General features: G+C 41.3%; 1 protein-coding gene across 2 annotated transcripts in view; it reads left to right on the top strand.

Moving 5' to 3' along the window:
• Positions 1 to 1526: 1526 nt before the first annotated feature.
• Positions 1527 to 14161, top strand: part of USP6NL (USP6 N-terminal like) — a 115853-nt gene continuing 103218 nt past the window's right edge. Inside the window, exons 1-2 of one of the 2 annotated variants that reach the window (XM_064703036.1) lie at positions 1527 to 1642; positions 6731 to 6820. In XM_064703036.1, the coding sequence (XP_064559106.1) occupies positions 6817 to 6820 (4 nt within the window). In that variant the 5' untranslated portion in view covers positions 1527 to 1642; positions 6731 to 6816. Of the gene's footprint in view, positions 1643 to 2145; positions 2345 to 6730; positions 6821 to 14161 lie in introns of those variants that run through there. The other variant, XM_064703037.1, reaches the window with a different exon arrangement.

Here is a 14161-nt window from a genome sequence, read left to right on the forward strand (position 1 = left end):
ACATACCCCTGCTGCTAGGGCAGAGCTGGGTTTTCCCTCCCAGCTCCTCATGTCTTCTCCATGCAGGTAAAACACAGGTTATCTGGTGGGGTGTCCCCTCTCTCTCTGCTCCTAATAGCAGAGACTCTGGTCTGCTAGGGCATGGAAAATCTCCTCTTTAAGCTCCTCTAAAAGTTTTTGGTGGCCCTCTTTAATTGGCTTTCTTAAATTCCAGAAATCCTCTGTCAGTCTTTCCATGCAGGGCCATAATGGGAGATAGTTTCTTCATGTGTCTGCAGTCTGCCAAACCAGAATGCCCACTTCTTCTTCTCCCTCCTTCCATGCCAACACTCCCAATGACTTGGCACATGACGACATGTTTTGTGTACACTGGATGCTGTCTGGATTATTAGGGAATTGCTTGTTATCTGGAAAGATTATCTCCAGCACAGCCAATTCTGTCAGGCACCAGGTACTTTCCGAGAGTTCCACTTGTCTTGGCACTCTGAAAATCTTCCTTGCAAAGGTATTTCTCCTTCACACTTAACAAGAGTTGGGAATTCCTGGTTTTTCCTGATCCTCTGGCCAATACCCACATGCCAGGACAGGGATCCCAGTTCCTTGGCTTCACTGCCATCCAGTGCTGCACTGTCGGTCACAGTAAGTCTTGCCAAATATTCAGTGATTTAAGTAGAAATAATTTTAAAAGAAATAATTAAAATAACTTCCAAAGGGAGGAATTGTTGAAAATTATATCACTTTCCTAATTAATTTTTAAGTAATTGTTTTAATTAATAAAAAGCAGCGTATTAGTCTCAAGTAGTGTAATTTTCCACTTCAGCCAGCACGTTGCTAAATTTCTTTTGATACTTATTGTTAGATCACTGAAACGTTTCAGTTTTGCTAGACTAACCCTGATAATCTTCAATGAAAGCTGGACACTAAGAATCCAAAATTTATGGCTCTCCAAGGACATATTGGAGTAACTAGAAGTGACTAACAAAGATATTACAGCCTAACACTGCAGACTCTGTCAAGGGAAAATTGATAAAAAAGCTGAAAAATGTGGACTAATTAGCACTTGAAGCAAGAAACCAATAACTAATAGTATAGTAATTAATGAAGAGAGTTATGTAATTCAGAACCAATGAACAATAATTCATTTGCTGAAAATGTGTGAGTGAAAAGTTTTGGAAATGGAGTGTATATGGCTGGAGTTATCCGTTGAGATTAAAGTAACGCCTACCCCCCAATACTATAAAATAAAGAGTTCTGGAGTTTGATTTATCCCGACGTTTTTGGTGTCACACTAAGGAGCCCAGAAGTGGACAGAGGACAATGGGTGTCCATACTGGGAGCCTTGGCAGCTGATGCAGCACAGCCAAGGAGTTTCTGAGGGCACCCTGCATGTTTTATGCTTTTCCCACCTTCTCCCCACAGCGGCTGCCGGCCCCGGGCAGGCGCCTCGTCCCCAGCCCAAGATGGCGGCGGCGGCGGGTCAGCCCTGTGGGAGGGGCGGGGGCGGGGAGGGTTTCCATAGCGGCGGTGTCACATCGGGGCACTTCCTGGTCGGAGGCTGCCGGTCCCGGGGCAGCGAGCAGGGACGCGCCGCTGGGGAAGGCGGCGGAGGGAGGCCCCGGGAAGAGGAGGAAGCCGAGCAAAGGTAGGGACAAGCCGCGACTTTGCTCCGGCCATTGTGCGGCCCCGGGATGGCCGGCTGGACCCGTCCATTGCGGGGGTGCTGGGTGGGGCGGGGAAGCCGCGTGTGTGTGTGTGGAGGTGCCGCGCCGGACCCTCCATTGAGGCGGGCGGGTTCCTCCCGGCTGAGGGGAGGCGGGCGCTACCATCCTCCCCCGGGGGGGGGCGCACCCCCCGCGAGGCCGGAGAGGTGGAAGTGGCGGGAGCCGGCTCCCGCAGGGTACTGGGGTGCTGGGACTGTTCCATTCCCAGCGGAGGGGTGTGTGTGTGTGTTTTTGGAGGCTCTTTCTGCTGGGGAGGGGGCGGCGCGTGGGGCGCTGCGGGACGCGGCGGAGCCGGGAGTGCTGGGGGAGCCCGGGGGAAGCCCTGTGGAGATGTCCCTGGTCCCGTTGTGAGATTGGAGTGAGGTGTGGCGGCGTGAGGGGCCGCAGTCAGAGCGGGGCTGGGGGCTGTGCCTCTGGGTGTGTGCTTGAGGGAGGCACGGCTGTGGGTCCGTCCGACACTTGGGGCCTCCTTGAGCCCCCCCTCTTCTGGCCATGTGGGAGGCGACAGTGCCGCCTTAGTCTGGAGTAGGGAGGATTTCTATGGCTGAACCCTTTAATGTGACTTTCTGGCACCGCTGCTCTCTCTGTACCTGCTCCCTCCTCCGCTTGTTGTAATACTTCAGGTATGTGGTGGGAAGTGCCAGGCTGGCAGCGGTGGGCTGGGACAGAGGGCGTCCCCCACGCTGTGCTCAGCCCTGGGTCTCCATGGCCCTCTCCCAGCCCTCGGTCTCCGCTGGGACTGCCTGCAAAGAGCCAATTATTTATCAGGTGTTTCAGGTTCTTTCTGTGGCGCGCATGGCTGCCTGTAGAAAACCACCGAAGGCACTGAGCTGCCAGCTGAACCAGAGTCAAGTGGTGACTTAAAAATCACTGTCTCCAAACTCCTGTACCAGTTGTTCACCCGCATATGCTCGAGAATAACTTTCTTTGTGCCGTTTGCTGCTTGGAGGAGGCAGCTGCACTGAAAACTGCCTGTGAGGGAAGCTGCTTTTCAGTCTCACTGAATTACACTGGAGTGAAAACAAATCCGCATCTGCCCTGTTCACAACGAATGCATCCCGTGGAGGATCATTTCAGTTAGGATAATTATATTGAATAAATGTTTTCTATGGTTTTTTAGCTTGCTGCGCGCCCTGCAATCTAGAGCTGCTGTGTGTCAGTCGAAACTCCAACTCTGCCAGGCGTGTGTGTATTAAACACAGCGGCCAATCAGCAGTGCCTGAAACTAAAGGCGATTTGCCTCAACGCTTTGTAGTGTAAATATTCCTGCTATGAACAAAGGAGGGTGTGTCGTTGGGCTTGTTTCATTTGTGCTTCCATGTGCTTCCTCATCTGTGGCCACTCAGTGATTCGGTGTAGGTTCTGAAACAGTAGCAATTGCACTTTGTTGTGAATTGTGCATTTGTGCTGTCTCGGGCATTTTACTGAGCTGGAGTTCTCAGAGGCTTGGTGCTGTATTAGGCGTTTTTGTTGTGTTCTTTTTAATAACTGTGCTCTGAAGTGACTTAGTTTTACTCCTTTTTAACTTTTGTTGTTTCTGATTATAACTTTAAAGTTAGTTCAGCTGAGATGCAGTGTAAAATAAGTATTTAGTAGAACTGCCTTTTAACCAGCTGTTCCTCTGCCCTCTGATTACACAGCACAGAAACCACCAATTTCAGACTTAATGTTTTGCCAACCAGCTATCTGTGCAACTCTAAAACATAGTGCTTCTGAAATCTGTCTGTGTTCTGTGAGGGGCCATAATGTTTGGTTTAAAGAAGACAGTAAATGACACTAAAACACTGATTTGTGCAAGGCAGGCTCTCTTTGGGCTGTTTTGTCTTTGTGTGTTTAAGCAGGGCAGTTGCATGCTGCTCCTGTGATTGCTGGTTCTTGGGAACTGGGGGAATAAATTCTTAATGTTAACTCCTTAGTATCTAACTTAAACAGATCCTGCAGCAACACACACACAGGCTAGAGCTGAATCTTTAATTGCCAACTGAAAGGAAAATCTCTGGGTAGAATCATACTGCACAGAAGTACAATATGCTGTAATTTGCTGGCAATCTGGCTCCTGCTAATTATCCTGAAACAGAGTATTGGGTAAAAAAGAGACCTGGCACCAGCTATGGAAACAGGTAATTGAATGTACTGTGAGTGTGTGTGAATTTGAAGTTGCAAAGAGCTTTGCTCATTGCAGGTAAAATTCCTGTCAAATCTCGGTGCCAGCAGTGTCACAGTCCCTGGAGGTGATGCTCCCAGGAGTGAGAGGGCAGAGTGTGTCACTGAGGAAATGTGAGGTGGAATACAGGGGTTAGCTCTTGAGGAAAAGACAGAGATCAAGGGTATGTGTGGGTGGGTTGGTGGTTTGGTTTTTTATTTTTTATTTTTATCATAGCCTTGTTGATTGCAAGGGAAAGCAGAGAGAGTGTCAGGCTCTGTTCTGAATTAAATGTTTTCCCAAGATGGTGTCTTCCAGAAAGACACTGAACAAGTAAGAATCTTTTTTTTCTGTTTTGTACTAGTTGGTGGTATTTCTGTATAGGAGAGAACTCTAAGGGCATTGAAATAAATCAGGTTTGTTGAGAAAGCAAAGTGAAAACAGTTCAGTTTCTAAATTTCTAACACACATCCCTTGGTAAAGGTGTTGCTGTTGCAATGCAATAGGAAACAAAGCAAAGTGAAAACAGTTTAGTTTCCAACACACATCCCTTGGTAAAGGTGTTGCTGTTGCAATGCAATGGGAAACAGAGACTGTCTGCTGTTTGGTGGTGTTGACTTTCAAGACTGCTTGCTATTGCTGTACTCAAAATTACAGATGAAAGAATGAAAGACAAAACTTTTTTTTTTTTGAAGTTATTTACGAGGGAAATTACATAAAAACACACACAGTGTTATTTCAGAGAGCAACAGCTGAATTTCCCAGAAGTCTGCATTGTGTGCTGAACAGATGTTAGCAATACTAAACAGAATATTTAGGCACTGGGGGCAGCAGAGGAGCAGCAGTGGTGGCTGGGTTGGAGGTCAGGTCGCTCTGGTGCACTGGAGCCTTCACTTTTCACACATTCAGGTGGAACAGAGCCTCTGTACCATCCCCACCTCATTTCCTCAGCGTTACGTGACAAGGTTTTTATAAGCCATGAGGGTGCATAATTAAGCTATTATTAGCTTTAAGTGGTTTTCAGAGCTGCTGTTTTGTTTTTTCCTAATGAACAGCCTTTTCCTGTACGTACACACAATAAAATGTCATGTAACACCATGGCTCAGAGGCAGAGTATTGTTTGTGTTTACAAAACTAGGGTGAGATAATGCCTTTGGAAAATCAAGTTGAATGGGAGACTCTGGTCTTCCAGTTGATGATGGATAAGATTCGAGAAGAATTTGGGCCCCAAGCTGGTGTGAAACTGGTCAGAAGTGTTTTGGACTCTGATCCATCTGATGTTCTTAACATAACAGGTGTTATTGGCCCAGTAAATAATGAAATGTCCCGGGAGTTACATTTGCTAATTTTGACCCCAGTAATCAAGAGGAAGCTGAGAAGTTCTAATGAGATGTTTGAACAGACACTTCACTTCTGATTGGGCTGTGTGTGCTTAAATATTTAATTTAGGAGACGTTCATGGAAAGCTGACAGGGCCTGCACTCCAAACTGTTCCTCACTGATGCAGCAGCTCATGGCTTTGTGCTCATCTCTGCTTGTTTAGAATGTTTGTGTGGGGATTTTTTCAGCTGTTTTTTTCCCCTCTGAGTCTCTTCCCTGAGTTACTTTTTCAGTGCAAAAACTTGGTTGTAATTTTCAATCTGCAGCTTTGCCAAAGGCTTCCTTTTGGCAGCTGGATTTCTTTTTTTCATGGTGTGTGTGGCTTTGATGTTATTTTATTTTTTTAAATTGTTTTAGCAGTTGATAAAGGAACCTTCTTGTGATGTCCTGTGGAAGTTCCTGTACTGCTTTGTTATGTGCTGTAGTTCTGTAAATGTTATGTGAAGTCATAATTTAGGAAAAGTTCAATCTCTTCTTATGTCTTTTTTGCATTTTACTTTGCTTTTTCTTGAGCATGAAGAGATCAGGAGAGTTGAGACTTGAAGTCTGAGTCAGCACAAGATATCTGGCTGGATTAGCACAGGTGGTGAGGTTCAGCAGGTTCTGATTTGTTTTGAAAAGAGGAAATCTATCCCATAATATTCCTTAATTTACAGATAGTCTGTATTTGTGCAGCTATTAGAAGAAAGCTCTGTACAGCTTAGTAGATCTGTTGGATTTCTTCTTCTCAGCTGTTTGTGAAGTTTCTTTCATTGAACTGTTCAATCAGACTTGGATAAACTTGCTTTTAGCAGCAGGAGGGAGATTATATAATAAATTTTCCAAAATGTACTTGCTGTGCTGTCGTTGTTGGAGATTAAGTCCTCTATATTTGGCTTGAGGGAGGGCCAGGCTTATTGTTAGTGAATCCATATCTGCCCTACTTGGGTATCTTGTTTTGAAATCAATGAGGAATTGCTGGAACTGTAGGTTTGTGGTTGCTAGCAATGGTAGCTCATTCAGGTTTTGTTGCTGAGAAGGAAATGTTTGATGTGAGTGCCAAATGTGCTTATTTAGTAATCTCAATTGCATTTCTTCTGTTTTAAAAAGTGGAGTTTTTTTGCATTGTGTTGCCAGCTGAGGTTGCTGAAGCAAAATACCACTTAGGAATTTTCAGTTGCTATATCTATGTTGTAGTCTTGTACTTTTAACTTTTTAACTCTCCCAAGAGATAACAAACATTGTATTTTATAGCACTTTTTCTTCAGAGTACATACACAAGTTTATAATGTGATTGTTAGAGGAGGGTGCACATTTTGAGTTGATAAACAGCCAAATACATCCATAAGCACTAAAGCTCCCCAGTCATAACAAACACATCTCTGTTTTCCTTTTTTTATTTAACAAAGAGGATGAAAAGAGAGTAGGAAAGACAGTTTATATGTAAACATATATTCTAGTGATTTGAAGTTGAAAAAATGATGTTTTTGTTTTCCTCCCACTTCAGGACATGTATACCTCTGAGAAACCTTCTCCAACAAAATACCTTGCTTCAAGACCCGTCTTGGATTATATACAAAGAGGTTTCCAGTCATGAGTGAGTAGATTTCTTTCTTTCAGAAAAAAAGCAAACCCTTAATTTGTAGTTTAGAAGAACTGTACTTCTGTAGTAGCTTTTGGGAGGTGGTTATTCCTTGAAAATATTCACACTGAGTTTTGTGTCTTCAGTCCTGTAAAAATAACCAAATAAACCTGAGAGTTGGCAGATGGCATTTTTAATCTGCACATTTTTGATCAATGTGTGCTCTGTAAGACTTCTCTGTAGTCTGGTCTCATTTTCAAGAAGTTGAGTTCTGTAACAGGATGATGTTTGTTTTATTCAGTATAAATAAAACATGCAACTCTGAGGGGAAAGTGCCTTCTAAGAATTCCAAAATTTGTGACTGCCTAGGAAATTAAAATAACTGGTAAAAATCCAACATAAAATCAATGGACTTCATTTTATAGGAAAAATAATAAATATGCTACTCAAATTCCAGTATAGGAATTCTGGCATGTATTGGAATGATCTGAGCCACTGAAAACTGTGACTTAATGTCTGTTCTGGTGGAAAAAACCAAATGAAAGGCACAGGAAGTTTTGCTTTAGGTCATATCTGATGGGTGAGATAACCTCTTTTTAGTGAACTCTTTGAGTATTTGAATGTCTCAGAAGTTTTACAGATGTGAGAATTCCTCATGCAGCCTCTGTCAGCAATATTGCTTGGCCTTGTCTCTTGTGGAAATGAGGATAAAACTTCATTTGCACAGGAACTGTGTTTGTAAAGCAGCTCAGCTTCAGCACAACTGCACTGAACGTGCTGAAGGCAAAGCATCTTGTTCATGGGATAATTATATCCTTTCTCACTAAAATAAAGACCTTTTGAGTTTCTGGGAGGAAATGAGTAAAGAAAATTGTTGGTTAAATTTCTTGTCAAACTAAATGAAAAATGATTGCTCTTGACATCTGGAAATAAAAAAGAATGATGAAGGAAATGCTTGCTAAATGCAGCAGAGAAAAAATTACACCAAAAAAAAAAGCTCAGAAGAGTTTGTGAACTACCTATAGTTCAGAAACTCTTCTGAGCTTTTTTTTGGTGTAATTTTTCATGCTGGTGTAGGTAGAATTATTTTAGTTTTTATACTGATTTATTTCTATTTGCTTTCATATCGCTACTCACACTTGTTTACTTTCTGATGTTTAATTTGCTGTACTGCATAGATGACAATTTTCCAGGCAGTTTTTCCAACATCCTGATTTGTCAAACCCTGGATGTGAATCTTCATTTCATGTTTTTCCTTGCCTTGTGTGCAGTCTGACCCATCAGCAATAACTGACTCTCAGTTGCTGTGTTCATGTGACTCCCAGGGTGCTGCTGTGGTGATTTTTATTTGGGTACAGCACACACAGACAGTGCTAGAGCAAAACACCCTTGGTTGGGTCAGATTTTGAGCTGGTTCCAGGCTGGAGGGTTCAGCTGTTCAATAGGAAGAATGAAGATCCTTATTCAAATGCAAGACAACATTTTGTTGTGTTTGTGGTGGTCAGGAATGGTGTCCTTCAGTGCAGGGTGCCACATGCTTGTGGTGGGGTGCTGTGATGGCTTCAGGGGCACAGCACACAGTGCCACTCTTGAAAAATATGGTTTAGAGAAGATGAGATGGTTTCTGTTTGGCTGATGTTGAATTTCTTAGTTTATGGTTTACTTGAGAGAAACTTGAACTCTAAGCACAGACCTTGGTTTTGTGCTCCTCTTTCCTAAATATCTCAGTCAGTAAGGTAAGTACCATAGCTTAGGAAGCTGCATTTATTTGCATAATTCTCTAATGTGTATTTATTCATGGATCTGTGGGCACCTAGAACAGCCAGGTGTATTAAAAATGCTGAGAGTCTCTACTGTTCCTAAATTGTGCATCACCTAGTGGCATTCAAACAAAAAATCTGTCTAAAATGAGGCAATCTCAGCCTTCAGAAGGGCACTGAAAATTCCAGAATGCTGTTATGTGCAGGCTACATGATCAAATCCTTATTTTCTAGTGAGGTACTTGATTCAATCTATATTTCCATTGCTCTTTCTGAAGGGCTGTGCTAGATGCTAAGTCCTAAAATGATTAAATCCTTTTTCTAATATTTGTCCTAAATTTCTTCACAGGCAGATCATATCTATTTGGGTTTCTTTCCAAATTTATTCACTAGATGAAGTAATTTTTTACCATATAATATTTGTTGTTTTCCATATAAAATTTGTTACATACAGCTTGTTATTTTATTTAAATATATTGTAGAAATAAATCTGTTAATATCCTGGTACTTATGAAACACACATATGCTTATTTCTAAGCCAATGATAAGTTAATTTCTTTTTGAAAGTGAATGAAAGAATTACTTTTTAAACTTTTTAAATAATTACAATAGCCTGCTTTGGATGCTGTTGTACTGGATCTTTCCCTGTGTTGGGAAGAGCTTGCAGAGTTCACCATTGATAGTGATAGTTTGTTGTTGGACAATACAAAAAATGTGTTTAAACTGAGGCAGTCACTGTTGAGGCTTTTATTTCTGTGGAACAGCTTTGTAAATGTCTGTTTTCATAAATAAGGGTAAGACAGATTTGTATTTGAAATTGTGCTTTTCCATTGTATGCCTTAAAGGACACTGAGGTCAGATCCTTAAAGGGTTTGTAATAGTATCAGGTGTAGCTGGGTGAAGTTGATTATTGATTTGTTTTCTATTTAAAGATAACTTGTCAGAGAAATCCTGGTGGATGCAACCTCCTAGAGTGTCCCACCACAGAAAGAGTTGATTTAATTTGCATTTTCTCCAGATATTTAGTGGCCAGAAAATGTGTAGCATCATGATAAATTCTTAATGTTATAAACTGTGCTCTTTATTTTTGGGGGATTTTCCTGTGCTGTTCTCCTTTGAGCAAAGGTCAGTACAATGAAATTATTTGAGCTGCTGCAGTGAAATTTCAGGTTAGTGCATGCTACTGCAACAAGCTGCTGACATCTTCATTTTTTCCACCTTGAATGTATAAGATGCAATGCCAACTTACAATACACAATATTTCTTTCCTGACTTTGTCTTTCTGCTTTTAGTTTTATTTCTGACACATTAAAAACTTAATGCTGCATTTGGGAGGATCACCTGCTTCTTTTTGCTTCACTCCCATCAATTCAGGTTTCATTCTGTTTGACTGAGGGTAGGAACACATTTTGTGTGAGGGAACACATTTGGAGAGCTGCTGTGCACTGTAATCTCACATTCTGCAAGTGCTTGGTGTGGCCTGGTAATGATGGGCAGATTTTTTCTCTCCAGTTCAAATCCAGCCCACAGAGGTGTGATTAAAGGCTGCTGCTGTTTGATGGTTGGTTACATACCCTGGCCTCTCATTGCAGCTCTGGCTTTCTAGTCTGTGTTCACAGAGGAACCTTGTGGTTTTGGGATTTCTGAAAACACGGATTTTGTTGCTTTTCTTCTGTATTCTCATAGTGTATGTAAAGAAATAGTTTTGGCTGGCATTTCCCTGTTCCTGAGCAATGAACTAGGGAGTTAAAACAAATGTTAAGGTCAGCCAGATGAAGGTGCAGTGCTGTGGTGATTCCCTGTAGGCCAGGCTGGATGGGGCTTGGAGCAGCCTGGTCAGGTGGGAGTGTCCCTGTCCATGGCAGGGCAGAGGAGCTGGATTGTCTTAAGGTCACTTCCAGCCCAAACACTCTAAACATGATTATTCCTGTGCTTGCAGCTGAGGAAAGTGTCCTGGGCATCCCTGTCCTAAGGAAAGCCTGGGAATTAAGGCTGCTCATTTTCCCCCTCACCCCCAATGTCCCCTCCTGCTGTGTCAGAAAGAATCTGTGGTGAACTGAGGACCAAGGCAAACTGTTCATAAACAAAATACTGGGAAATAAACTTTCTGTTTGTTTTACCCAGCGTGAAGGTGCCTGTGCATTTTATGTAGTGTGGGTAAAGTCTTCCAAATAATTTTATAACTGAATGATTTGGTGGAAGAGGCTTTGTAGTCATCACTTTGCAATGAGCTGAGATTGAATAAAAGAAAGGAAAAAGTCTAAGTTCTGATTCACTGAGACAGCTGCATGCTGGGGAGGGAAAGCTTACAAATAAGCTAAAATACTTTAACAATATAATAATAATAAAGAATAGTTAAAGGATGTCAGATTATTATCTGACAGGTTTTTGTTTCAGTTTTGAACTATGAGCCCTGAAAGCTTAGTCATAAAATGCAAATTTGAAGCTACAGTTAGTGAAGTGTTTTCACAGTTGTTGTGGTTTCACAGCACAGTTATCTTCTAATCTTCATAAAAACTGTGACTTGAGAAATAGAAGAGAAGCTATTGTGTGTCCTGGGTTATGTTTCCTAAAACTTGAGATAGTAGTTCTCTATGAAAAACTGAAGCTGTGAATAATAAAGAATTACTGGATACAGGGGACAAAGAGCTATAATGCAGATTTGCAAAAGGTGACTTTGAAGACTTGTGAAATGTTTGTAAAAATGTTTAAGAGTTAAATAATAGTAATTCTCTTGCAACTTAGCTATCTGAAAAAGAAGGAAACTCACAAGACTCTTAAATAGCAAACTACTGTATATTAGTGACCCTCTAAAAATTGCTTCATTGATAATATCAGTGTTTTTTTAATTTTTCCTCTTCTTTTATTGAAGCTGTCAAGGGAATTCACCACTGTAACTGTAGTGACACATCAGAACTTGCACCTGTATGAACTTTTTTCTAGTGGGGTGTTGAAGCACAAAAAAGACATGTTGTTGTTTGGCTCTGCAATCTTGTAGTAGGAGATTTGTTACTCATTCTTGCTTCACTGTTGCTCTTCTGTGTTGCCTCAACTTTTCAGATCTCTTTTTTTGGGTGCTGCTACTTGTTCCTCTATCTCCTCCTTATAGTGCAGCTGGTACCTGGTGAGGCTGTGAGCAGCTGGGCTGGAGAGAATTTTCTGAAGGGAACCCACAAGACTCTTAAATAGTAAACTGCTGTATATTAGTAGCCCCTTAAAAATTACTTCATCGATAATATCAGTTTTTATTTAATTTTTCCTCTTCTTTTATTGAAGCTGTCAAGGGAATTCACCACAGTAAGTGCAGTGACACATGAGAATTTGCACCAGTAGTACATACACTATGAACTTTTTTGTAGTGGGGTGTTGAAGCACAAAATAGACATGTTGTTGTTTGGCTCTGCAATCTTGTAGTAGGAGATTTGTTACTCATTCTTGCTTCACTGTTGCTCTTCTGTGTTGCCTCAACTTTTCAGATCTCTTTTTTTGGGTACTGCTACTTGTTCCTCTATCTCCTCCTTATAGTGCAGCTGGTACCTGGTGAGGCTGTGAGCAGCTGGGCTGGAGAGAATTTTCTGAAGGGAACCCACAAGACTCTAAAATAGTAAACTGCTGTATATTAGTAGCCCCTTAAAAATTACTTCATCGATAATATCAGTTTTTATTTAATTTTTCCTTTTTCTTTTATTGAAGCTGTCAAGGGAATTCACCACTGTAACTGCAGTGACACATGAGAATTTGCATCAGTAGTAGTACACTATGAACTTTTTTCTAGTGGGGTGTTGAAGCACAAAATAGACATGTTGTTGTTTGGCTCTGCAGTCTTGTAGTAGGAGATTTGTTACTCATTCTTGCTTCACTGTTGCTCTTCTGTGTTGTCTTTTCAATTTTTTTTTTTTTTGTTTTTGGGTACTGCTACTTGTTCCTCTATCTCCTCCTTATAGTGCAGCTGGTACCTGGTGAGGCTGTGAGCAACTGGGCTGGAGAGAATTTTCTGAAGGGAACTCACAAGACTCTTAAATAGCAAACTACCATGTGTTAGTAACCCCCTAAAAATTGCTTCATTGATAATATCAGTTTTTATTTAATTTTTCCTTTTTCTTTTATTGAAACTGTCAAGGGAATTCACCACTGTAACTGCAGTGACACATGAGAATTTGCATCAGTAGTAGTATGCTGTGAACTTTTTTGTAATGTGAAGCATGAAAAATACATGTTGTTGTTTTCTCTGCAATCTCGTGGTAGGAGAAGTTGTTACTCAGTCTTGCTTCACTGTTGCTCTTCTGTGTTGCCTCAACTTTTCAGATCTCTTTTTTTGGGTACTGCTACTTGTTGCTCTATCTCCTCCTTATAGTGCAGCTGGTACCTGGTGAGGCTGTGAGCAACTGGGCTGGAGAGAATTTTCTGACTCAAAATACAGATTCAGAGATCAGAATTAATAAGTTACAGAAATCTCTGTGGTCTCACCAAGAAAGTTTTGATTGAAGTTTCATTAGAAAGGTTTGGGCTGCAGGAGCCAAGGCTGAACTCAGGGTCTTAAAATTTCATGACCTTTTTAAAACGTTGCCCATGGCAGCAATGGATCAGTGGCCTTTTCCTGCCTGAATTGCTGCATTATTCCTTGTTACAGGAGCATTCTTGGGGCTGACTGGAATTTGGGGGGCTCCCTCAGCTCTTGCCCAGGTAGCTGCAGCCTTGGGTGCACTGCAGCCCTGCAGGGGTGGGGATCAATGTCTGTGGGTGAGATTCTGCTAAATGCTGCTTTTGCCTTGCTGGAACTGAAGCTGAAGTTGTTGAGGAATGTGGAAATCTTGGGCTTCCTCTGTGCTGAGCAAGGAGAGGCATCTCCAGAGGGCTAATCAGATCTTGGATGACCCAGTTTCTCACCAGTACTGTAATTAAACTGCTCCTCTGAATACACAGGGTGCATGAGTAGCAAGAAAATGTAAACCCAAATACTTTGCACAAAGCTGATGTATCACATGGGGGAAATGCAGGGATGTTAATAGAAACTTACTTGTTGTTTTAATATTTGCATTTTATCATATTGGATTTTTATTTATTCAGTTGATGTAACAATGCAGCTTCTCAGACCTTGTGGATTTTTCTCATAGTACAGCTATTAATAAATCAGAACATAAAGGAAAGCTTTTTAAAATTTGTCTGTATTTAAACAGACTTAAAATTATTTTTAGAATTTGTTTTTATAATCCTTTCTTTATTTTTGGTCCCTTCATAATCCTTCCTTTATTTTTGGTCACATTTTAGGATATTTATGGCTGGTAAGTAGTTTCTTCCCTTGCAGTTAAAATTTATTTTTAGGTGAAGGAGGCAGATAAAGAGTTTTTGACTTTTATTCTGTCATGTATTTACTTGGACAAAGTAAGGCTTCAATCTCCATAGTCTGAAATGAAGCTGCATCTTTGCAGGAGGTTGCAGGTACCAAAAATGTATTAATGACACCCAGAAGCTGTTTGCAGGTGTAGGGTCAAGTTCAGTAATGTCACATTTATAGGGCTTTGCTAACAAAGAGGTATTGTAAAATATTTACTGTTTAAATTAATCAATGTAGAGTAAAGTTAAATTTATAAAACCC

The sequence above is a fragment of the Zonotrichia leucophrys genome, chromosome 1A (genome assembly GCF_028769735.1).
Source record: "Zonotrichia leucophrys gambelii isolate GWCS_2022_RI chromosome 1A, RI_Zleu_2.0, whole genome shotgun sequence".
Taxonomy (NCBI): domain Eukaryota; kingdom Metazoa; phylum Chordata; class Aves; order Passeriformes; family Passerellidae; genus Zonotrichia; species Zonotrichia leucophrys.